The following is a 25,873-nucleotide window of genomic DNA, read 5'->3' as shown; positions in this document are numbered from 1 at the left end:
TGGAGGGCCTGTGTGGCTCAGTGGGTTAAGACTCTGCCTTTGGCTCAGGTCATGGTCTCAGGATCCTGGGATAGAGCCAGCATCGGGCTCTCTGCTCAGCGGGGAGCCTGCTTCCCACCCCCTGCCTGCCTCTCTGCCTACTTGTGATCTCTCTGTCAAATAAATAAAATTATTTTTAAAATCCTTTAAAGGATCTTTTAAATAGCACATTTTCATTTAAATAGCACATTTTAATTCCATGATTAAATAAATCTGTGATTTTTCCTTGCATATAGAAAGCACTTTGAAATGATTCTGTGAACTCAGTAATACAATCATTAACAAAGCAAATTTTATCAAAACCACTGAACTTTACTAAAAACAAATGTTTCTCATCTTACTCTCAATTGTAAGTTACATGCATTTAGAATTGTCATACGGGGACACCTGGGTGGCTCAGTTGGTTGAGTGTCCGACTTTTTTTTTTTTAAAGATCTTAATTTATTTACTTGAGTGCTCGCTTTGGCAGCACATATACTAAAATTGGAAAGATTTTATTTATTTATTTGAGGTAGAGAGCAGGAGCCTGGGAACAGCAAGAGAAGCAGGCTCCCTGCTGAGCAGGGAGCCCAACACAGGGCTAGATCCCAGTACCCAAAGATCACGACCTGAGCTGAAGACAGACACTTAACTGAGCCACTAAGGCACCCCTAGCATCCAACTCTTGAATGTGGCTCAGGTCAAGATCTCAGGGTCCTGGGCTCTATGCTCAGTGGGGAGTCTGCTTGAGGATTCATTCCCTCTGCCCCTCCCCACCTTCATGCTGGGGCACGCGCTTCCCTCTCTAAAGTAAATAAATAAATCTGAAGTAAAAAATGTCATATAAATTACAAACGTCCAGTACTGCAAAATATCTGAGAAACACTTAACTTTATCTAACAAATTTAGTTGATATAGCTCAACTTTCCAGAGATGATTAGTTTTTCACCACTTTGGTTTGGGGAACATCTAAGTATTCTATACTTTCTGCATATATTTCACCTATATAAAATTTATCAAGGAGAGTGCCTGGGTGGCTCAGTGGGTAAAGCATCTGCCTCTGGATTAGGTCATGGTCCTAGAGTCCCAGGGCCCCAGGGTCAAGTTCCCCATCAGGCTTCCTGCTCTGAGAGGAGACTGCTTCTCCCTCTGTCTCTGTCTCTCTTGAATAAATAAACAAATAAATAAAATCCTAAAAATAAATTATCAAGGAAAGGTAATAATATACAAAAAAGTTTAGTGCTTTAGTGCCAGAGCTCTAGAACCAAACTGTTGAGTTGAAATCCCAACCTGGCCACTTACTAATAACCTTATAGAATTGGGTCAAGTTCCTTAACCTCTCTGCGCCTCAATTTCCTCAAAGTAAAATGGGAATAACACTAGTACCTATTTTATAGGACTATTTTAACTTTTTTTTTTTTTAAAGATTTTATTTATTTATTTGACAGACAGAGATCACAAGTAGAGAGGCAGGAACCCAGCTCCCTGCTGAGGAGAGAGCCCAATGAGGAGCTCGATCCCAGGACCCTGGGATCATGACCTAAGTCGAAGGCAGAGGCTTTAACCTACTGAGCCACCCAGGGACCCCTATTTTAACTTTTTATTGGAAATAATTTTAAGCTTACAGAAAAGTTATAAAAATGGTACAGAGAATTCCAGTATACCTTTCACTCAGCTTCCCCTAATAAGAACTCTTAAATAACACAACTAACAAAACTGTGAATTTAACAGTGATACAATGCTATTAACTAAACTACAGAATTTATTTGAGTTCCACCAGTTTTTCTACTTATGTTCTTTTTCTGTTCCTAGATCCAACCCAGGACCACACACACTGTATTTAGCTGCCATCTCTCTCTAGTCTCATCTCATTTGTCATATTTCCTGTCTTTCCTTGTTTTCCTTGTCACTTCTGAAGAACACTGGTCAGTTATTTTGTATATGCCCCTCAATTTAGATTTGTGTAATGTTTTTCAGTAGATTGAGGTCATGCATTCTTTGACAAGACTACCACAGAACTGATAAGCCTTTCTCACTGCATCATAACTAGAGGAACATGATGTTACACTCTTATTCCTGATGTTAACCCTGATCACTTGGTTATACTGACCTCTACATAATTTCTCTACCATAAAGTTACTGTTTTCCTCTTGTAAATAATAAATATCTTAGGGGAGATACTTCGAGACTATACAAACATTCTGTGTCTTCTCAAACTCTGGCCCACTAATTTAAGCATTCAAAACAGATCTTGCCAGGGATTCCTAGCTAGCTCAATCAGTATAGCACTCACCTCTTTATCTCCGGGTCATAAGTTCAAGCACAATGTTGAGTATACAGCTTACAAAAAAAAAGATCTTGCATACAGCAATTATTACTATGGTATTCTATGGGTGATTCTGTATTTCCACCATTCCATCTACATTTATTAATTGGAATCCTTCTATAAGAAGAATGTTTCGGGCACCTGGGTGGCTCAGTTAGTTGAGCGACTGCCTTTGGCTCAGGTCATGATCCCGGACTTCCAGGATCAAGTCCCAGCTCCTTGGGGAGTCTGCTTCTCCCTCTGACCTTCTCCTCTCTTATGCTCTCTCTCACTCAGTCTCTCTCAAATAAATAAATAAAATCTTTCAAAAAAAAATGTTTCAGGGCACCTGGGTGGCTCAGTGTGTTAAAGCCTCTTCTTTCGGCTCAGGTCATGGTCTCAGGGTCCTGGGATCGAGCCCCACATCAGGCTCTCTGCTTGGTGGGGAGCCTGCTTCCTCATCTCTCTCTCTCTACCTGCCTCTCTGCTTACTTGTGATCTCTGTCTGTCAAATAAATAAATAAAATCTTTAAAAAAAATAAATGTTTCTTATTTATTTAACTATGGATTCATGGATACTTAATTCTGTGGGTTATAATATCATCTTTTTTTTTTTTTGCTCAAATTATCCCAACTTTCTCTATTGGGTGTGCTTTCACACTGGTTCCTGTGCCATTTCAATAAGCCACCATTCCTTCTTAAACACTTCCTTACTTTGAGCACTAGAAGATGCTCCAGGCTCATTCTGTATTTTCCCTGCCCCAGCTCTGAAATCAACCATTTCTCGAGGAGCTTATATGGCTGGTTTTAAGGATTAAATCAATTAGGATTGTACAATACTTAAAGCAGGGCCTGGTATGTAGTTAGTAATCAAATGTCAGTCGACACTACTTTTCATGCAAACAAATATATTGTCAGGAAACCACAAAAAATGGATTTACTCACAAAATTAAGGTAGTCTTGACTATTCAAAAAGAAATTTAGTGGCTTGAAAAGAAATACGTATTTTCCAGGTACAGCTGTCAGGAGGTATTTTATATGGAGTTTAATATTCAGCCACAAAGGGATACTGAGCACTGTATTAGGTTGTTAGGGCTGCTATAACAAAGAATCACAAACCGACTGGCTTAAACAACAGGAATTTATTAGAGGACACAAACCCAAAAATTCTGAAAAATACAACAGTTTTTAAATAGTATCAATCAGGGGCACCTGAGTGGCTGAGTTGGTTAAGTGTCCAACTCTTGGTTTTGGCTCACGTCATGATCTCAGAGTTGTGAGACTGAACCCCTCCATCAGGCTCTGTGGTGGGCATGGAGCCAGCTTGACATTTTCTCTCTGGTCCCTCTGCCCTGCCCCCCCCCCCCACGGTCTCTCTCTTCTCTTAAAAAAAAAAACACCATAATATTGATCAGATTGAGGTTGAAACAACTATTTGGGTTGTTTACATAAAAGACTAATTATTTCACTCTCAGAGGTTTTAAAAAACAAATGTACAATATTTTGAAGAGGGGGGTACCTGGTGGCTCAGTCGTTAAACGTCTGCCTTTAGCTCAGGTCCTGATCCCAGGATCCTGGGATCCAGTCCCAAGTGGGGCTCCCTATTCAGTGGGGAGCCTACTTCTCCCTCTCCCACTCCCCCTGGTTGTGTTCCCTCTCTTGCTAATATCTCTCTCTGTCAAATAAATAAATATTTTTAAAAATTAAAAAAATATTTTGGAGAGAAAAATAAGTTCAACTAAAGAATTTTGAAAGTTCAGAAGGAATGCAGTAATGTAGTCAATCTTTTTGTAGGAAGGACCTACTTTCAATTTCTGGAAGCTTTGAGAATATTAAATATGCAGAATAAATAAGAGTGCCAACATTATGTTTATGGGTGGAACCTGCCAAGGACCATCTATGCAATCCATACTATATACAGGGGTGGGGAGATTCTTCTCATTTTACATATAAGGAAACTGAGGCATAGAGAAGATAAAGTAAACTCTTTAAAAAGCACATAATTTATAAAGTGGCAGAGCAAAGACCACAGTTCAGTTCTCCCGACACCTTTTGTTAAGACTTTCCCCCCATATCTTATTAAGTATAAAAGTTTCACAGGCCAGGCGCCTGGGTGGCTCAGATGGTTAAGCATCTGCCTTCAGCTCAGGTCATGATCTCCAAGTCCTGGGATCCAGTCCCAGGATCTCAACCGGGATCTCAATTCAGCAGGGAGCCTACTTCTTCCTCTCCCTTTGCCTTTCCCCCTGCTTGTGCTCTGTCTCGGACTCTCTCAAATAAATAAGTGTAAAAAAAAAAAAAAAGTTTCACAGGCTAAAGGAAAGAAATATTTCATATTAAACAACTAGATAAAAGAGAGAGAGAGTTTACAAATGAGTAGTAACTTTAGTAGTTATCTAGTTTTTCCTATTTACTCAATGTCAATGTGATGATGCTCTGTCACCTTCTTAAAGAAAGACTACCTTACCTGGAGCACCAAAGAAAGAGAAAAAAATAAAATAAAATAAACATAAGCAAAAAAGGAAGAAAGACTTTCCAGCTTCCTAATGACTGGACAGATTCATTATTTTATGGTCACCTATATGAAGGACATTATGCTAAATACCAAGGACAGAGTTCTAAAAGACTAAGCGTCATCACATTCTCTATTTCCTTATCATAATCAATTTAATTCACCTTAATTATAGAGATAATTTGAAGTATACATGCATAAATTTCTGAAGGGACAGGCTTCAGTTTTTAAGAGAATGGTTAAATCTAGATCCAGGAATAATTAGAGGCTACTTACATTAAAATGAATTAAAATGAAATTAAATTTAGAAATCAGTTTCTCAGTTGAACTACCAAGCATATTAAACGGCACAAATAAAGAACAGTCCCATCAACGCAAAAGGTCAGTTGGACAGTGAGGATCTAGAGATTCTGAAATATTGTCTCAAAAACACTTAACAGAAAGGAAAGCAGGGGGCGCCTGGGTGGCTCAGTGGGTTAAAGCCTCTGCCTTCGGCTCAGGTCATGATCTCAGGGTCCTGGGATTAGTTGAGTATCTGCCTTCTGCTCAGGTCATAATCTTGGCGTACTGGGACCAAGCCCTGTGTTGGGCTCCCTACTCGGCAGGAAGCCTGCTTCTCCCTCTCCCACCCCCCCTGCTGTGTTCCCTCTCTTGCTATGTCTCTCTGTCAGAGAAATAAATCTTAAAAACTAAACATTTTTTTAAGATTATATTCATTTATTTGAGAGAGAGTAAGTGAAAGATAGAGACAGAGAGAGGATGTGTACAAGAAGAGGAAGAGTAGCAGAGGAAAAAGGAGAAGCAGACTCCCTCTGAGCAGGGAGCCCATGTGGGGCTTGATCCAGGGACTCCAGGATCATGAGCTGAGCCAAAGGCAGATGCTTAACCAACTGAGCCACCTAGTTACCCCCCAAAATAAATAAAATTGAGAGAAGGAAGGAAGGAAAGAAAAAAGGAAAAGGAAAGGGAAAGGAAGAAAAGAAAGGACGGAAAGGATAAGAAAGGAAGAAAGGAAGAATCCCAGAGTGCCTGGGTGGCTCAGTCAGTGAAGCTAGCAACCCGATTTTGCCTCAGGTCATGATTTCAGGTTCAAGAGCTGGAGTCCCAACCCTCCAACCCAGTGCTGCCTGGGATTCTCTCTCTCCCTCCGCCTACCACCCCACCCAGCTTGCAAGAGCATATTGTCCCTCAAAAGAAGAAGGAAGAATCCTGAAATAATGGCTTCTGTGGGCAACTGTATCCATTATTGTCAAAAATGTACCAATAAGAAGATTCTCATCTTTTAGCAGACATACCAAAATATTTACAACAGGGTATATGGGATTTACTTCAACCCACTTCCGTGTGCGGGGTGGGGAGGAAGACAGGTGCTATCGATGAACAAGCCACAAGTTGATAATTATTGAAGCTGAGTAATAGTTTATGGGTTCTTGATGCTATTTTCTACATTTCTTTTTAAGTTTAAAATTTTGCATAATAGGGGCAACTGGCTGGCTCAGTTGGTTGAGCATGGAAGTCTTGACTTCTGGGTTATGAGTTCATGCCCATGTTGGGCAGTTTACTGTAAAACATAATAAAATAAAAAAATAAGGGTGCCTGGGTGGCTCAGTGGGTTAAGCCACTGCCTTCGGCTCAGATCATGATCCCAGGGTCCTGGGATGGAGTCCCACATCGGGCTCTCTGCTCAGCGGGGAGCCTGCTTTTCCCTCTCTCTCTGCCTGCCTCTCCATCTACTTGTGATTTCTCTCTGTCAAATAAATAAATAAATAAAATCTTTAAAAAAAAAATTTTTTTTTTAAATAAAATTTTCCAAAATAAGTAGTTAAGTAATATTTTAAGAACCCAGACAAATATTTGGTTAAATCACAAATCCACTTTTCAAATGTTATTTATACCTAATGCTTACTTTTGAATTCTTCTGGACTCTCCAAAACCCTACTGAAACTTTTTTTTTTATAAATACAGCTTTTTTTAAAAATATAGATTTTATTTATTTATTTGACAGACAGAGATCACAAGTAGGCAGAGAGGCAGGCAGAGAGGAAGCAGGCTCCCCGATGAGCAGAGAGCCTGATGCAGGGCTCGATCCCAGGACCCTGGGATCATGACCTGAGCCTAAGGCAGAGGCTTTAACCCACTGAGCCACCCAGGTGCCCCCTACTGAAACTTTTTATTTTGTTACTTTTTTAACAGATTCTATTTTTAACTAATCTCTATACCCAACATGGGGCTTAAACTCACAACCCCCGAGATCAAGAGTCATGTGCTCCACCTCCTAAGCCAGCCAGGTGTCCTGAAACTACTTTTTAAAGTTGGCTCTTGATAAATCCAATCAATGGCTTTTCCAAGTCATCATTTTCCTCAACTTCAGCCACTGACTGATTCCAGCTTCATACCAGACACTTAGCATGTCAAACTTTCCTCCTCCTAAGTTAGGTTTTTTGTTTTGTTTCATTTTTTCTTTTAAGTATCTTCTTTTGGGGCTCCTGGTGGGTGCAGTTGGTTAAGCATACCATTCTTGGTTTCAGCTCAGGTTGTGATCTCAGGGTCATTGAGCCCCACAATGGACTCCATGCTCAACGCAGAGTTAATACCCTCTCTCCCTCTCTACTATCTCTCAAATAAATAAAACTTTAATCATTTTCCTTTATGTGCATTTATTACTGTAAGCAACCTTAAGGCTTTTCTGAAGCTAAGTAGGGAAAAAAAACCATAAATTATTTACTAATTCAAATATATTAAGTGAGCTTCTGCTACATGTCAAACATTACAATGTGCTTAGAATATAGTAAGGAACAAGAAATTCACAATTACCACCATTACAGAACTTACAGAACAAATGTAAAACGGAAATTTTAAGGGTCCCGAATATAAGGAATGGAAACCTATTCTGAGGAAGTCAGCAAAGACTTCTTTGAAGAGTGACTTGAAGTGAAAAGCTAAAGGATACAAGGGAGTTAACCAGGCAAAGGGGAAGAGGGAGTCTGTAACAAGACAGAGATTAGAGAAAAGTTACAACTGAAAAAAGGCCAGTTTGACTGAAACAAAGAGAGATGGTGGGAGATATATTCAAGATAAGAATGGACAGATGGAGAAGAGCCATATATGGGTCATGTAAATCATTTAGAAAGATTTTAGACTTTTTGAAACCAAATAAAGGAAACTTCACAATGAAGTCAGGCGGCCAGGAGGGGGAGCTCTTATACCATGCCATTCATTGCAGGCCTTTGCAGACCCAACAGGAAGAGACTTCTATGGCATTTCCAACAAGCAGCAGCCTTCTTCAATACCACAGCAGGATAATGTAAGATTTTTTTGCCTGCCTGGCAATAGCAATAGCCCAGCCAATAAGAGACTGTCCAACTCAGCCAATGAAAAGCCACTACACTTTCAACTCAAAATTCACTCCAACAGGTTTTTTGTTTATAGCAGGCCTTCCAAACTCCTTCCCTATCTCTATAAAAGAATGTTCCCCTCCCCTTTGCTCTCCAGACTTGCCTAGGGTTTACCATGACTAGCTTGTCCTGAATTGCAATTCCTCTAAAATTTCCAAATAAACCCGTTTTGCTAATAAAATAACTGGCTGTTTTGTTTTCAAAGTCAACATTACTTAGTGATCAGAAGTAGGATCCAGAGAAGCCCCTAAAAATTCCAAAGCTGGTGAGCAAACAATTGCTGATACCCACAGAACCCAATGAATTCACTGCTTTCCCAATGACCCTAAAGTCTGAGGGTCTCTCCTGGATCTGAGCTCTGCTCTCCTTGCATTTAAGCTCTCTGGCATAAAAGCCTTTAAGTTTTTTCCTTCTTGTTTTTATGAAGGGATTACCCTAGTGGTTACTCTTTTCTATTTGTTTCATTTCTGTTTGCTGAAGCTTCATGGTAAGAAACTCATCCTGTTCAAAAGGGGGAAAACAAGTGATTCCAGTGTTGGTTTTTGTTTTTTGTTTTTTGTTTTTTTAAGATTTTATTTATTTATTTGACAGAGAGAGCCAGTGAGAGAGGAAACACAGCAGGGGGAATTGGAGAGGGAGAAGCATGCTCCCCACTGAGCAGGGAGCCCCCCCGGGGCTGGATCCCAGGACCCTGAGATCTTGACCATAGCCAAAGGCAGACACTCAAAGAATGAGCCACCCAGGTGCCCTCCCGTGTTTTAGAACAGCTGTTGGGAAATAGCGTTCCTGTTCCTCCTAGTTAAGATATCCAAAGACAATGGGACGCCTGGGTGGCTAGTCGTTAAGCCTATGTCTTCCACTCTGGTCATGGTCCCAGGGTCATGGGATGGAGCCCTGCATCAGGCTCCCTGCTTGGCAGGGAGCCTGCTTCACCCTTTCTACTCTCTCCGTTTGTGTTCCCTCTCTCGCTGTGCCTCTCTGTCAAATAAATAAAAATCTTTAAAAAAAAAAAAAAAGAAAGATATCCAAAGAGAAGATACATTCTATCTGGTCCTTGGACCAGCATCTTGTGCCTTTCTGGAAAAATGGGTAAACTCTTGGATAATTTGGAATTGTAATGGTCATGGGGGAAGCTCTGACTTAAATAAATCCATGTTAAGGGGCACTCTTAAAAATGCAGATCCCGGGGTGCCTAGGTGGCTCAGTGGATTAAAGCCTCTGCCTTTGGCTCAGGTCATGATCCCAGGGTCCTGGAATCAAGTCCCACTTCGGGCTCTGTGCTCGCTAGGGAGCCTGCTTCCTCTTCTCTCTCTCTCTGTGTCAAATAAATAAATAAATCTTAAAAAAAAAAATGCAGATCCCAAATCTCTCAGATCCTCCCCTTGGTATGCAGAAGCATCTAAAAGACATAATGACTTAAAAAACAGGTCTGAAAGGATCCTTACAGCATGCAAATAAAAATGTTTCATTAAGGGGCATGGGATGGCTCAATCGTTAAGTGTCTGACTTCGGCCTGGGATCGAGCCCACATCAGGCTCGATGTGAGCCCACATCAGGGAAGCCTGCTCTCCCTCTTCCACTCCCCCTGCATCTACTCCCTTTCTCACTGCGTCTCTGTCAAATAAATAAATTAAATAAATTAAATCTTTCAAATTTTTTTTCATTAAAAAAAAAAATGCTTTGGTTACCTGAACAGGTTAACTTTGTCAGTCCATCTGCCAGAAAAAAACAATTTAGATCCAACTATTCTTTTTAGTTTTGTACCTAAAAGAAGGGTAAGATTTTTTTTTTTTTTAAGATTTTATTCATTTATTTATTTACTTGAGAAAGAGAGAGAGTGAGTGAGCACACTGAGCATGGGCCTGGGCATGGGGAGGTGGGCAGGAAGCGCAGAGAAGGAGGGAGAAGGACAAGCTGACTCAGTCCTGAGTGCAGAGCTCTATGCAGGGCTCAATCCTCTGACCTGGAGATCATGATCCCAGTGAAAACCAAGAGTTGAGACACAACCAAATGTGCCACCCAGGTGCCCCAAGGCTAAGATCTTTAAAACAAAAGCTGTAAGATTTCTGTATCTGTATGTTTCTGTGTATCTATATATACACATGACACTTTTCTACCTCTGGATGGTATTGCCAAAATTCATTTGTAAAGAGCTCTACTTGACTGGTTTAAAGAAAAGTAAGTGCTTATAAAAATTTAGTAAACTAAACCAAATATTTTTCAAGTTCACATGATCTGGGATAATCTTTGATAAATAAAATCTAGTTTAAGTTTGTTGGGGGTTCTTTGTTGTTTCTGGTTTTGCAGGGGTTTTTTTTGACAAATTTGTTGGTTTAATGAAGACAGACAAGTCTCAGAGTTATCAACATTGGATATAATACTAACACGCAACTTTTATTCCACTTGGGTTTATTAGTTAAATAAGTTCATGACATCTCTGTTGTGAAACTTGATGGCCGACTTTGACTAATGCCCCATGAAGTTTCTGTAACCTAAACCTAATTGCTGGTTATAAAATTACTCAGATAGACAAATGAAAATGGGCTAAGAGTTTTTAGGTAAAATAATTTAGGAAAGCAGCAGCTTTCCTAAACATTCCCTGGTAACTCAAAACTTTATAGGCTTTTACCAAGTTAAATTTAATGATAAAATTTCATTATATTACTAAGATCATTTTCTAAATATGATAAAATACTACAACAATAATTACTAAATACAGATTATCCATTTTGGCTTCTTATTATAGAGAAACTAAAGATATTTGGGTCGACTAGTAAACATGTTTTATGCCATGCTCAGAAAGCACATTTCTAGAAATTATAAAATGTATTATAAATTTGCCAGATTGCTTACATCTTAGTTTTCACTGAGAATTAAGGATTCTAAGAATTAGGAATTCCAATTAATATATGTAAAGCTACTAAAAACCAATAAAGATGAAAGAAAACAACTGTATATGAGAAGTATAAAGTGGTATACAATGCCCGTTTTCAGTAAAAGAAGGTATGAGGAACGGAAATGCACTGTGGTGAAGGAAACAAAAGTGATTCTGTCTTAAAGAAAAGCTGATTATTTTGGAAAGGCAAAGAATAAGGGACAAACTAAAATGGACACAGGAAGTTATAGAAGGTTTTCAGGAAAGAAATCTTGGGAAAGGAATCATATGTACAATCAAGCTAAGATCAAAATGCATTTGTTTAAAAATAAATTTTAAAATTAGAGCACCTGCGTAGTTCAGTCGGTTAATCACTCAACTCTTGATCTCAGGGTCAAGTTCAAGCCCTACGTTAGGATGCATTTTTTTTTTTTTTAATGTAATATCAGAAGTATACTGGTTCAAAACTGAATGGCTTTGTTAAAAAAAAAATTTCTTAGACTAATAAATTGTAAACAAAGTTTCTTTACTGTTATGTAATCTGCCTAGGAAACAAGATCTTGATTCTGTGTTTTGTCTTTATCACATTGTTGATTACTTAGAAAAACCAAGTCTTCTCTACTCAAAAAGAACTAAAGCTTTTGCAGCTATATAAACTTCTATATTTGTCCTTCAAATATTTTTTTCACTGGTGCCACGTAGATAATTAGTTTCATAATTTTCTCTGATCCTATTTAGCCAAATGTCCAAATCTTTCAATATTCTTGACAAACTTCCCAAAATTTAAATTCTACATGAAGTTTTTTTGACCTTGAACTAACTTTGAGAATTTCCAGAGAGTCCTTGGAGTATCTCAAAAGATTTGTTCTCTCTCCTTATACAGAGAGATGTTATACAAATTATTCAATATATTATATTATATAAGAAACATTGTCAAATAAGAATACTAAGCCTAGGGACGCCTGGGTGGCTCAGTGGGTTAGGGTTAAAGCCTCTGCCTTCGGCTCAGGTCATGATCCCAGGATCCTGGGATGGAGCCCCATGTCGGGTTCTCTGCTCCGCAGGGAGCCTGCTTCCTCCACGGTCTCTCTCTGCCTGCCTCTCTGCCTACTTGTGATCTCTATCAAATAAATAAATAAAATCTTTAAAAAAAAAAAAAATCAACTTTCTCACACAGCTGGAATAAATAAGCCTAAAATCTACACGCAACCAGAAAGAACCCAAAGAGCCAAAGGAATGTTGAAAAAATCAAAACTGATGTCATTACAATTCTGAACTTCAAGCTCTATTACAAAGCTGTAATCAAGACAGTATGGTACTGGCACAAAGACAAAAAGATCAATGGAACAGAATAGAGAACCCAGAAATTGACCCTCATCTCTATGGTCAACTAACCTTTGATAAAGCAGTAAAGAATATCCAATGGAAAAAATAGTCTCTTCAACAAATGGTGTTGAGAAAACTGGACAGCCACATGCAGAAAAATTAAACTAGACCATTTCCTTACACCATACACAAATACAGACTCAAAATGGATGAAAGACCTCAACTTAAGATAGGAATCCATCAAAATCCTAAAGAACACAGGCAGTAACCTCTGTGACCTAAGCCACAGCTAATTCTTGCTAGACACATCTCCAAAGGCAAGGGAAACAAAGGCAAAAATGAACTATTGGGACTTCATCAGGATAAAAAGCTTTTGTACAGCAGAAGAAACAGTCAACAAATCCAAAAGAGACAACTGACAGAATGGGAGAAGATATTTGGAAAAGTCTTATTAGGTAAAGGGAAAATATCCAAAATCTATAAAGAACTTACAAACTCAACACCAAAAGAACAAATAATCCAGTCAAGAAATGGGCAGAAGACATGAACAGACATTTCTCCAAAGACATCCAAGTGGCCAAAAGACACATGAAAAAATGCTCAACATCACATGGCATCAGGGAATACAAATCAAAACCACATGAGATACTACTTCATCCTGGTCAAAATGGCTAAAACTAAAGAGTCAGGAAACAACAGATATTTGGTGAGGATGTGGAGAAAGGGGAGCCCTCTTACACAGCTGGAGGGAATGCAAGCTGGTACAGCCACTCTGGAAAACAGTACAAATGTTCCTCAAAAAGTTAAAAATAGAGCTATCCTACGACCCAGCAACTGTACTACTAGGTATTTAGCCCAAAAATACACACACAGTGATCTGAAGGGGCACATGCATCCCAATGTTTATAGCTGCAATGTCTATAATAGCCAAACTATAGAAAGAGCCCAGATGTCCAACTACAGATGAGCAGATAAAGAAGATGTGGTGTATACATATATACAATGGAGTATTATCCAGCCATCCAAAAAAATGACATCTTGCCATTTGCAACGACACAGATGGAACTGGAGGGTATTATATGCTAAGCAAAATAAGTCAATCAGAGAAAAGACAATCATCATGATTTGCCTCATAGTGGGATTTAAGAAACAAAACAGGATCACAGAAGGGAGGGAAAAATTTAAAAAGATGAAATCAGAAAGGGAGAGAAACCATGAGTTGTTGATCACAGGAAACAAACAGGGTTGTTAGAAAGGGCTAGGGGGATGTGGTAAGTAGGTGAGGGGCATTAAGGAGGGAACGTGATGTAATGAGCACTGGGTCTTATATACAACTGATGAATTCTGAACTCTACTTCTGAAACTAATAATACACTATATGTTAAATAACTCAGTTTAAATAAAATAAAAAGTAAAAGGAAAAAGAAAAAAATACCGAGCCTTCTTTAGGCTGTATTTCTTTTCTTTTTTTTTTTTTTAAGATTTTATTTATTAAAAAAAAAAAGATTTTATTTATTTATTTGACAGACAGATCACAAGTAGGCAGAGAGGCAGGCAGAGAGAGAGAGAGAGGAGGAAGCAGGCTCTCTGCGGAGAAGACAGCCCGATGCGCGGCTCGATCCCAGGACCCTGGGATCATGACCTGAGCCGAAGGCAGAGGCTTTAACCCACTAAGCCACCCAGGCGCCCCCCAAATTTACTTGTTAATTGCATCTTTTTTTTTGGTACATGTATGTGAACTCTCATCAGATCTTTGTGGCCACTTTAAAGACTTTCATCATTTACAATTATTGTTTCACTCTGATAGTTTACAAAAAAATGTCCATTCTCAGAGATTCACAAGAAAGAAATTTGATAATACTCTAGAATATAGGTTTTTGAAAACTTTAAGATCATAACACTGCACGGAGTGAGAATGCCTAAAACTCTAATGGAACACTGGGTGCTTTAATGTTGTTTCCAGATTTATCTCCTCCTCTTGTTTAAGTAATGTATAACTTAGAGCAATCTTATAAAGTGTGTCTTTCCAACAAAGACTGAAGCATTTAACTTTTTTCCCCTACTTGATCCCTCCAGAATTCCTAAGCTCTTATTAAATATTCTTGATTTTCATGACTATATATATATTTCCTCAAGTTCAATGAGAATCTAATCTTCCTTATAGCAGCCTGCCCTATGCACCTAGAGCCTACCTCCTTTGATCCACAGCTGATAAAAGGGAATATACTTCAGTTTTGCAAAAACCTCATCAAATCCATAGAGAACAATTATACTTCGGTAGGACAATCTTTCTACAGTTCAGTCCTGGATGACGAAAGCCTCATCAGATGTCAGAATCTACAGCCTGGAGATTTCATCTATTGGAAAAGACATCCCCAAAAAGACTCAACTCCATTGGAAAGGCCCTTACAGATACTGTTAACCAACCCTTGCACCATCTTGTGCCACCAAACTCCAAGGACAGATTCTTGGATTCATATATCACCTTTAAAGAAAGCACCAAAGCCTGACTGGACCTGCACACCAACTGGTGTCCTGAAAGACTTCCAGGAGTAGAAGCACATGACAGAGAAGGAGACAGCTTTTCCAAAATGACTGAACCAGGCCTATACACTTTTTTCTTGCTGCTGCTTCTTATTTCTCTCTCTCTTTTTTGGAAAGACAATAATCTTACCCATATTCCTCAATCTACTACAAAAGGGGGGAACCTTTCTGACTGCTGGATCCATCACCAAAAACTCTAATATGTTCATAATGTCAGAGATTCCTTGGTCTTATCTGTAGGCAATTTTTCCAATGATCTGTTACCCTACATTCAAGAGAAATACAAACTGGCTAACTCCTTTTTGCAAGACTTTTAGAAAAGACCCCGTTAGCATGGGGCGGTAGCTCACAGAATGACATCCCAATTCTTCTAATCCCTGGCTTGAAAAAGGTCAATCTGGATATGCCAGCTAATGGATCTATAAACAACCATACTGTAGCTGGAGTCCTCTGTGCTCCAACTGGTTTCATTTTAGTAGATGCCATTTCCCATGGGCATAAAAATGTTCAGATAGCTGCCAAACTGGAGATCAATGCTTATTGGGACTTTTAACTGTCCCCATCAACATCCACAATAAATCATAAACCTGACACTGATTCACCCCATTAAACCTCCACAGTTACCTTAAAAAGGAACTTGCAGGAGGACTATATGACTCCAGGTGTGCCTGCATATAAAGAGCTTTCTCCTTGGGCTGGAATAAGAGCCAAGGAATGCATCATCAGAAATCTCTAACTTTAGGACAGTCACAGGCAAAGCAACAGCAGTCCAATAATGATCCCTGAATCACTAGCTAAAGTAGCTCTGGATAATGACATGATTATCTGCTTGCTGAACAAGGAGGCATCTGTGCAATAGCAAATACCACCTGTTGCATATGGATAAATGTATCTGGAGAAGTAGAAATTCAATTACACAAGAAAAGGAAACAAACCCACTGGTTACAAGAAATTTCACCTAATGACCCTTGGTCTTTTAACCTATTTAGCTGGTTACCTTTCAGAGAAAGATCTTAATGTAAAGGGGGAAAAAAATAACAGAAACCTCATTTAAAATGGAGTTAGGAGGCCAGAAGGGGGTGCTCTCATGCCCTACCAGTCACTGTAGCCCTTTGCAGACCCACCAAGAAGAGATTTACTTACCCTGCATTCCTAACAAGCCTACTTTACTACCCTAGAAGGATGAAGGAAGATTTCCTCCTTGCCTAGCAACACCCCAGCCAATAAAAGACTGTCACAACTCAGCCAACGCTGTGAAATGTGTAAGCCTGATGATTCACAGACCTGTAGCGCTGGGGGAAGTAACACATGTATGTTAATTTTTTTTTTTAAGTCACTATGCTTCAAACACCCAGTTTATTCCAATGGACATTGTTTGTAACAGCCTCTCCCCATTTCCCTTGTCTATAAAAGAGCACCTCTCTCATTTGTTCTCCAGACTTGCCTATGGTTCATGATGGCTTGCCTATCCCAATCTGCTATTCTGAATAAACTCATTTTGCTGGTTTATGTATCAGTTTTACTGAAATAACTGGCTGTTTTATTTTCAAAGTTGACTTTATTCTAAAAGTGACTAAATAAATAAACTTTAAAAGTAGGTTTGAGTTTTTTGAAAATTAAAATTTTTACTGTGATAAACTATACATGTCATAAAATAGGCCATTTATAAATGTACAATTCAGTGGAAATAAGTACATTCACAATGTTTTTAAGGAAGTTACTTTGATTTACATTTTTATAAAGTTTATTCTGATAATGTAAAGGATGGGCTGGAGGAATGGTTCAAGAACAGAGGTTGGAAGGTACAGAAAAATGTAAAAGATTTAAACCTAATTTACTGCTAGACTGTTAAGCAAGAAGAAAACAGAGATAATATCTGATTTATTAACAACTATGTCCCCCAGGACCTAGCTCCATGCCTGGCATACTATGACCATCTGTTAAATGGATAAAGGATATTTAAGGTTCTATGATTCTAAGAATGGAAGACTTGCATTCCCCATAGGATGTAACACCTTAATGATGATTAAAAACATTTTTTTGTAACATAGCATAAGGAGGCCTAACAATAAAGGGTAAAAAATGAATGCCAGGAATAAGACTAGAGATAGGAGAGTACAAACAGGACTATAAAATTAACCCATGCAGGAAATTTTAGACTTCATCTCAAAAGCCAAGCCTATTAGGGTATCTGGGTATATGCAACGTCACAATGGCAGGACGGGATAACAGTACTGCTTACTGTAAGCTAATTTAAAGTAACACACAGTATTTGTCCTTTAGTGACTGGCTTATTTCACTCAGCATGTCATCAAGATCCAGGCATGTCGCATCATGTATCAGAATTTCCTTCCTTTTTAAGGCTGATTAATATTTCATTGTATATATATAAAATATTTTATTTATCCCTTCATCCATTCATGGTCACTTGGGTTGCTTCCATCTTTGGGCTAATATGAATGCTACTATGAATATGGTTACAAATTAGTTAGTTTTGTTTTTCAAGATTTTATTTATTCATTTGACAGACAGGGATCACAAGTAGACAGAGAGTCAGGCAGAAAGAGAGGGGAAACAGGCTCCCTGCTAAGCAGAGGAGCCAGATGATATCGATCCTAGGACCCTGAGATCATGACCTGAGCCGAAGGCAGAGGCTTAACTCACTGAGCCACCCAGGTACCCTGAATTGGTTTTAATTTTATAAAATGTATTTTTTTTTAAAAGAAGGGGGGGGCACCTGGTGGCTCAGTCAGTTAAGCATCTGCCTTTAGCTCAGGTCATGATCTCAGGGTCCTGAATGGAGATCCGCATTCTTCCCCTGCTTGTGCTCTCACTACCAGTCTGTCAAATAAATAAATAAAATCTTAAAAAAATAATAAAAAACTCAAATTTGAAAAGAAAAAGAAAAAAGAACAGAAACAGAAAACCCTAAGCAATTCTAAACTTCTAAAAGTACTGGTTCTCAGAAAACTTAAATCATCCAAGTTAGAAGGTAAAAAGTAAATGGCAAGGCAGTAATTAATCTAATAGGTTCTATAAAGGCCAATTTTAAACTGACAATAGAGAAAGCTAAGAAAAAATCTGATTTGTGCTAAAGAACCCCCTAAATGGTTCAGGAATCACTCGCACCAAGTGTATCTAGAAATAAGGATAAAGGTGGTGATAAAAACCAAAGTCTGTTTAAAAGGTAGACTGACACCCTCTTACATTCCCTCCATGGTTCCACAAAGTGGAACAGGTCCTTCTCCCACCTCAACAGAATAGATGATAATGCTATGAAAATGGAACAGGGGAGAGCCTGGGTGGCTCAGTCATTAGGCATCCAACTCTTGATTTCAGCTCAGGTCATGATCTCAGAGTCATGGGATCGAGCTCCACATTGGGATGAAGTCCAAACTCTTCTGCGTGGTTAATTTTATTCAAAAAACAAACTAACAAAATGAATGGGAAAGCTGTTTTCATATGTACTAATAATATGAAAAAAACCCTAGGATACACACTAAGCAAAAAAAGGTGTGGAGTCTGATACATCTTATGTAAGAGAGAATAAGAAATTATATTCATATTTGCTTGCATTTGCATAAGAAATCCCAGAATATACACAAAAAACAGTATGTGTAACTACTAAAGGAGGAGGGGGTGGAGTGGAGAATGGAGTCACAAGAACGGGGTGGTAGTAAGTTTTCTAAGTACACTTTTTATGTTTGTATTACCTATTAAAAATAAAGTTAGGGGGCGCATGGGTGGCTCAGAGGGTTAAGCCTCTGCCTTCAGCTCAGGCCATGGTCTCAGGGTCCTGGGATCAAGCCCCGCATCGGGCTCTCTGCTCAGTGAGGAGCCTGCTTCTCCTCTCTCTCTGCCTGCCTCTCTGCTTACTTGTGATCTCTCTCTCTCTGTCAAATAAATAAATAAAATATTATAAATAAATAAATAAATAAATAAAGTTAGAGGGCAGCAAGGTGGCTCAGTTGGTTTACCATTTGCCTTTAGCTCAGATCATGATCTCAGGGTCCTGTGATGGAGGCCCGCGGGTACCCTATGTGTGAGCACTCTCTCAAACAAATAAATAAAATCTTAAAGAAATAATAAGAATAAAGTTATATAAGAATAAATAAATGAGCCTGGGTGGTTCATTTTGCTTTGAGCACCCAACTCTTGATTTTACCTGAGGTCATGATCTCAGGATCAGGAGATGGAGACCTGAGACAGACTAATCACCTAGATGGGAGTCAGTTTCTCTCACTGTCTGCCCCTCCCTCTGTGTGCCTGCATGCCCACTCGTGTGAGTGTGTGCACGCTCTCTCTCTCAAGTAAATCAATATTATCTCTTAAATAAACAAATACATAAAATTAGAGGGGGGAAAAGTGATCCAGTTTTAAAGCCCTAAAAGAAATGGATTAGGTGACTTCTCAAAGTCTCCTCCAACTCTGGAATGCTCTCATTCAAGAATTTTAGCTAAAAATCGGTTAGTCATTTATAATGATTTATACAGTGTCTTCCCTAGAACTCCATGCTCTGGTCATTTCTTTACACCTTTTAACTCTATTTTTCTAAGCAACTGTACTTATCACACTATACTGTTTTAGATATTCTATCTTTCTTTCCCTATAAAATGTAAATTTCTTTAAGCTTATGCTCTACTAAATCACTTCATAGCATAGTAATTTTACATAAACATTTGTTAAACCAGGGATGCCTGGGTGGCTCAGTCAGTTAAGTATCTGCTTTCAGCTTAGGTCATGATCCCAGGGTTCTGGAATCCAGTCCCATGTCAGGCTCCTTGTTCAGTGAAAAGCTTCCATATCCCTCTGCCTGCTGCTCCCCCTGCTTGTGCCCGCTCTCTCCCACTCTCTCTCTCTGTCTGACAAATAAATAAAATCTAAGGGGAAAAAAAAAGAATAAATATTTTATTTTAAAAATTTTATTAGGGGGGACGCCTGGGTGGCTCAGTTGGTTGGACGACTACCTTCAGCTCAGGTCATGATCCTGGAGATTCAGGATCGAGTCCTGCATCGGGCTCTCAGCAACACGGGGAGTCTGCTTCTCTCTGACCTTCTCCTCACTCATGCTCTGTCTCACTTTCTCTCTCTCAAATAAATAAATATTTTTTAAAAAATTTTATTAGGGGCACCTGGGTGGCTCAGTAGGTTAAAGCCTCTGCCTTCAGCTCAGGTCAGGATCCCGGGGCCCTCGGATCGAGCCCCGCACTGGGCTCTCTGCTCGGCAGGAAGCCTGCTTCACTCTCTCTCTGCCTGCCTCTCTACCTACTTGTGATCTCTCTCTCTGTCAAATAAATAAAATCTTTTTTAAAAAATAAAATTTGTTTAACTAATTACCGAGAACTTCCCATGTGCCAGGCACTCTTCTAAATGCTTCACATTTACTAACTAATTTAATCTTCAAAGTAACTCCACACAATAGTTCCTATTACCTTTATTTTATAAATAAGGAAACTGAAGCATAGAGAGGTCAACTAATTTGTCCAAAGTCAGTGGCCAGTGCTAAAATATAAAACCCAGACCATGTGCTCTTAATCACTAGTTCTACTGTTTAGTTTTAAGGCTCCAAAACCAGGTATGGAAAACATTCTTCTTGATTGCCCTAACTTGCAATATGAAGCTCCATAGTACAAAAGGCTTAATATCATCTAACAACAGTTCTTAAAGTGTGGCCCACGGACTGCCAGGATTCCCAGGACCCTTTAGTGGGGGGTCCACTACCCTTTGGGAGTCAAACCATTTTCATTACATTTGATGTTGTTTGATTTTTCATTCTCATTCTCTCATGAGTAAATAGTGGAGCTTCGCAGAATCTATACATGTGTTATTACAGTAGACTGAATGCAGAAGGATCTATGAGAATCCGGATGTCTTCTAATAAGTCAAAGACATTCGTAGGGACACCTGGTGGCTCAGTGAGTTAACTGCCTGCCTTCAGCCCGGGGTCCTAGGATGGAGCCCCACATGGGACTCTCTGGTCAGCGGGAGCCTGCTTCTCCCTCTCCCTGCTATTCCCCCTTGCTTATACTCTCTGTCAAATAAATAAATAAAATCTTAAAAAAGAAGAAGAAAAAACTTAAAAAGTAAGATTTGCAAATATGTAAAGCAATGCCACTCTCACTAAATCTTTGTTTGGAGAATGGTTCTTTCATATAATGGACTTAAAACTAATATTTTGGGGGCGCCTGAGTTGCTCAGTTGGTTAAGCAGATGCCTTTGGCGCATGATTCCAGGGTCCTGGGATCAAGCCCTGCATCAGGGTCCCTGCTCAGCAGAGAGCCTGCTTCTCTTTCTCCCACTGCCTGCCACTGGGCTTACTTGTGCTCTTTCTCTGCCAAATAAATAAAATATTTCCCCCAAAAAATAAATAAATAAAACTAATATTTTTTAATGAATTAAATATATTTTTTAAAGATTTTATCTATTTGACAGAAAGACACAGGGAGAGAGAAGGAACACAAGCAGGGGGAGTGGGAGAGGGAGAAGCAGGCTTCCCGCTGAGCAGGGAGCCCAATGCTGGGTTTGATCCCAGGATCCCAGGATCCCGGGATCCCGGGATCCCAGGATCATGACCTGAGCTGAAGGCAGAGGCTTAACGACTGAGCCACCCAGGCGCCACTGAATTAAGTATTTTTAAATGTTGTTCACTTTCAATACAGTAAATATTTATATAAACCATATAAACAGTGTTCTTTAGGGGTCTCAACAATTTGTAAAAGCATAACAGGTAACAGGATCTTGAGAAGAAAAAGTTTAAGATCACTGATCTAACCAATCTAAACTGTTCAGTACTCCTGGTCTCTGATGGTAAGACACATTTTCCCTACCTACCATATTTTAATTCAGAAGAACTGATGTAAAAAGGGTAACATAAAGTGAAAACCTAAGCAGTAGGAGGTCAGGTATGTGCTTCTACCTGAGATTATGCTTTCTAATTTGTAACCCTATTTTGTAACATTTGTTTGTAGTAATCTTCTAATATAAAACATGAATGGCAACCCTAAAAATGCCTCTGCATTTTACAAGAGGAGCCAGAGGTAGCAACAAAAAAGATTTCTCAAGGAAACCTCAGATTTAAACTGTGTACTTCCACATCCCTTTATTAAATCAGGTATACTACTGAAATATAAAGAGACCCTAAGAGTTTGTAAAAAGACTGCCAACACTGATGTGTTTGCCATTAACTCAGTCTGAAGCTTCATATGCTGAAACAATTCATCTTTGTTTACAGAGACAGAACCCTAATTTTTAATTTTTAATAAGCTAAATAGAAGTCTACTAAACCCCAAAGCAATTCCTTGAACACATCTTTAATGTCATTTGACTTATTTTTAGGTGCTATGCTAATAGAAAATAATTTAACAGTATCTTTAAACAAAACTAATTTTGCTCAACACAAAAGTGCAAAATTCTGGTCCTATTTTTTTAAGCAAAAGGGAGAGAGCATTTATTATTGGGTTCCCTGTCCCCTCCAGCATCTAGAGTACCCCTGCATACAATCAAATAATGGAGGTATAAAATGCTATTGTTAAACTATTAACAGCATAAGGTAAAAACATAGATTCCACCATAGCAAAGATTGATACAGCTTTGGTTCCTCGTAGATTCAACCACCACTCATTTACCAAATATTTCTGAGTACCTACTATGAGCCTGGTACGCTAGGCACTGGGGAATATAATGAACAAAAAGTAAGTTTTAATCTTCATGGGACTTGCATTCTGTTGTGGGTAAGACACACACACACACACACCATTTATAAATGTGGTAAATGCTTTGCCACAGATTCATTTTTGAAAGCTGAATTGTGGAATTCTAAAACCTAAAAATAAATAATTCATGAAGAGTTACATCAAGATGACATGGGTTCTACAGATCTTTACTAATGCATAAGGAAACTACAGACACTGCCCATGAAAACAAAGATCAATCTTCCATTGTCAAAGCTATCAAATGGCATTACCTGGCCTTAAAAGATAACTGACCTCACAGTTCCACAGAATTAAAAATCATGTAAACACAGTCCTTTAAAAAACACCTAAGAGGAGCCTAAAGAGACACAGCCAACTAAATGTAATGTGGTATCCTGAACTGAATGCTTAAAACAAACAAAAAAGATAAAAAGTAAGGAAATCTGAATAAACTATGGACTTCAGTTAAAAATAACATATCAACATTGGCTCACTCATTATAACAAATGTAATATACAAGAATACTGAGGAATACTGGGGAAACTGGGTGGGGCTATGCGGGAACCCTTGGCACGATCTCACTTTTCTGTAAACCTAAAACCATTCCAAAAAAATAATGTCCATTAAAAAAAATCTAACATGACTTCAGGAACTATGTGTGTGTGGAGGGGGATGCTGTCAAGACATAAAGTAAAAAATGAAAAGCCACCAAACTCTGCAATGTGAATTAGAAAATAATTACTTAAGGAATTCAAAAGAAACCTGCAGATACTGAAGTTATGATCACTACTCACAATCTTCCTAAGACAGAGATTAATGGATTTTTCATGCAATCTAAATAGCTCTGCATCACAACATAAGGCCAGCAATAACATCCCCAGAGTCCACAATAAGCACTTTAGATCCTATTTATCAATAATGACCAATACACTGTATTTTATGCATGGCATTGTCCTGAAATTGCTATAAAATACCTAGACTGGGATCACCCTCATGGATCTTACCAAGTTACATCAAGAAACAAGCGTATACTTGCTTCAGGAAAATTCATAAGCAAAGAGGAAACTATATTTTTCCTTGGTAAGAAGGAAGGAGGTAAAGATTACATACTGAAAATAAAAAAATGATTTCTCAGCTCCAACAGGAAGCAATTTTGCAACTAATGTTAACCTATTTTAATGTCATATATATTACTATAAACAGTTCAAGGTAGTAGGAAAAGCTCTGAATTTGTAAGTTATCTGCTTTCCAATCAAAAGAAATTGGCTTCTCTACAGCCTAACCTAAGGTACTTAGCTGTTAACTCAATGTCTGAGGATGACTTGGGAGGACTAACCTCTCAATGTCTGAATTTTAAAGACCATCATGAAATATGTGAGAAAAACAAAGGAGGACGATAATCTCTACACTGTCCAGTGCCAACTTTCATAATTCAGCATGAAATTGGAATCACCAGAAACAATTTTAGAGAAAACCATCACAAAACTAGGATCTTGTATATAATACAAAGTAAGCAACAGCAGAAGCCTGATCAGGTAAGATCATTCCACTCACCACATACTATGAAATATTAAGCAAAAAGGGTCATTTAGACGAAACGGTATTACATACTGAAATCTAATTTAGATAAGTAGATGATGAATCTATTCTACTCTTACTCCATTACTCTCTAGCCCAAAAGGAAATCCTACAAAACAAAGATGTTTGTTATTCTCAGGCCTCTCACAGGAATCCTAAATATAAACTGGAAAACACTCAAAAGAAGTGGAATAATTAACATTTCTCCGGTAATTCCTGTTTGCACCACCATAAAGAGAAACAGACACTGCTTCATGTTGAAAGGAGAAAATGGAGAGGTTAGATGTGAAAAATTCCAAGTAAAACGATCATGACATAGCATCTGGCAGAGACCGGGAAAGCATCAACAGTGCCAAAAGAATTGTCAGGGATCAAAGTCATGAGAAGAAAATGAGGTTTTCCAATAACGCGCAGCCTAACCCAAGAAGCAAAAATCGCCACTGCCACTGCCACCACCACCCCTCTTATTCCCCAACCACTCCATCCTCAAGTCGCCTCCAATTCAAACATGCACCCTCCATATCCCAAACTAATTCCCCACCCAACTGAAAACAATCCAAGAATTTCTACGACCCCCACTTCCCACCTCCCACCAGATCTGCACTTCCCAAGGCCAAGTCTCTAGGGAAAACAACGCCCTAATCCCCCCACCCTCCTTGTCCAAGGTTGAAGAGGGTCGGATCCCCGGAGTGGGGCTTCCCGGGGTGGGCCTTCGTAGAGCTGGCGAACTGGGATAAAAGCCAAGAATAAGGGTGGGGCTCAAGGAAGGGGGCTATGGTTGGTGAGACGACTGGGACGGGAGAAAGAAAGGGATGGACAGCAGGCTGGGGCTGGGCCGGGTGAGGCCTGGGGCGGGGGTGGGGGGGGGGGGTAGATCGACAGGAGAGGCCCGGGCTGCGGGGAAAGGAGGCATCGGAGCGGGGGACGGAAGGATCAAAATCTGACCGAAGGATCAAGACGAAGAGGAACTGGTGGCTAAGAGGGGTCGGCAAACACAGGCAGCGCTGCGGGCTAGCACAGAGCGCGAACGCGAGGCGGGGAGACAGCCTTCGCCGACAGAAGGGCCGCACTGGGGGCGGTGCGGGGAAGCCACGGCCAGCTGCCAGGAGTGGGGGAGCCGCACACTCACCGCTCTGCTCCCCCAGGAACACCAGCTTGAATTTCCTCAGCGGATTCCCGAAGTCTCCGCCCGCGGACATGATGGAGCCGGAGGAGCTGCCGCCGCCTCAGCCCAGAGACCTCTCAGACTGACGCTGCTCCAATCGGTTGACGAAATAGGAGGGAGGAAAGACCGAAGCCGAGCTCTTTCGGACCCTTTAGGGCCCCGCTGCGGAGTAAGGCTGCAGGGCAGGACTCCTCCCCAAAGACTGGCAGCGGTCGCCGCCGCCTCCCCGCAGAGTCGCCTAGCACCGAGCGAGGCCCGCGGCTGGGAAAGGAAGGATGGCGGTGTCGGAAGCAGCCAGGGGTGGGCTCGAGGTTCCCAACACTAGCGCCGTTCCCTTCTCCGCACCCGGCACCGAGACTGGGGTGAGAGAAGCGGAGGGTGGCGGAACTGGAGCCACAGACGCGACTGGGACCTCTCACGCGCAGTGCCTCAGCTCCCACAGCTGCCGCCGCCGCAGCCCAACC

The 25,873-nt window shown here is 39.8% G+C and overlaps 1 protein-coding gene across 2 annotated transcripts in view; it reads right to left on the bottom strand.

Moving 5' to 3' along the window:
• Positions 1 to 25,514, bottom strand: part of RAB6A (RAB6A, member RAS oncogene family) — an 86,195-nt gene extending 60,681 nt beyond the window's left edge. For both annotated transcript variants that reach the window (XM_059133114.1, XM_059133105.1), the window contains exon 1: positions 25,374 to 25,514. In XM_059133114.1, the coding sequence (XP_058989097.1) occupies positions 25,374 to 25,443 (70 nt within the window). In that variant the 5' untranslated portion in view covers positions 25,444 to 25,514. The remainder of the gene's footprint in view (positions 1 to 25,373) is intronic.
• Positions 25,515 to 25,873: the final 359 nt, after the last annotated feature.

Source organism: Mustela lutreola, chromosome 1 (genome assembly GCF_030435805.1).
Source record: "Mustela lutreola isolate mMusLut2 chromosome 1, mMusLut2.pri, whole genome shotgun sequence".
Classification (NCBI taxonomy): Eukaryota; Metazoa; Chordata; class Mammalia; order Carnivora; family Mustelidae; genus Mustela; species Mustela lutreola.
This window is presented reverse-complemented; position numbering and strand designations above follow the sequence as displayed.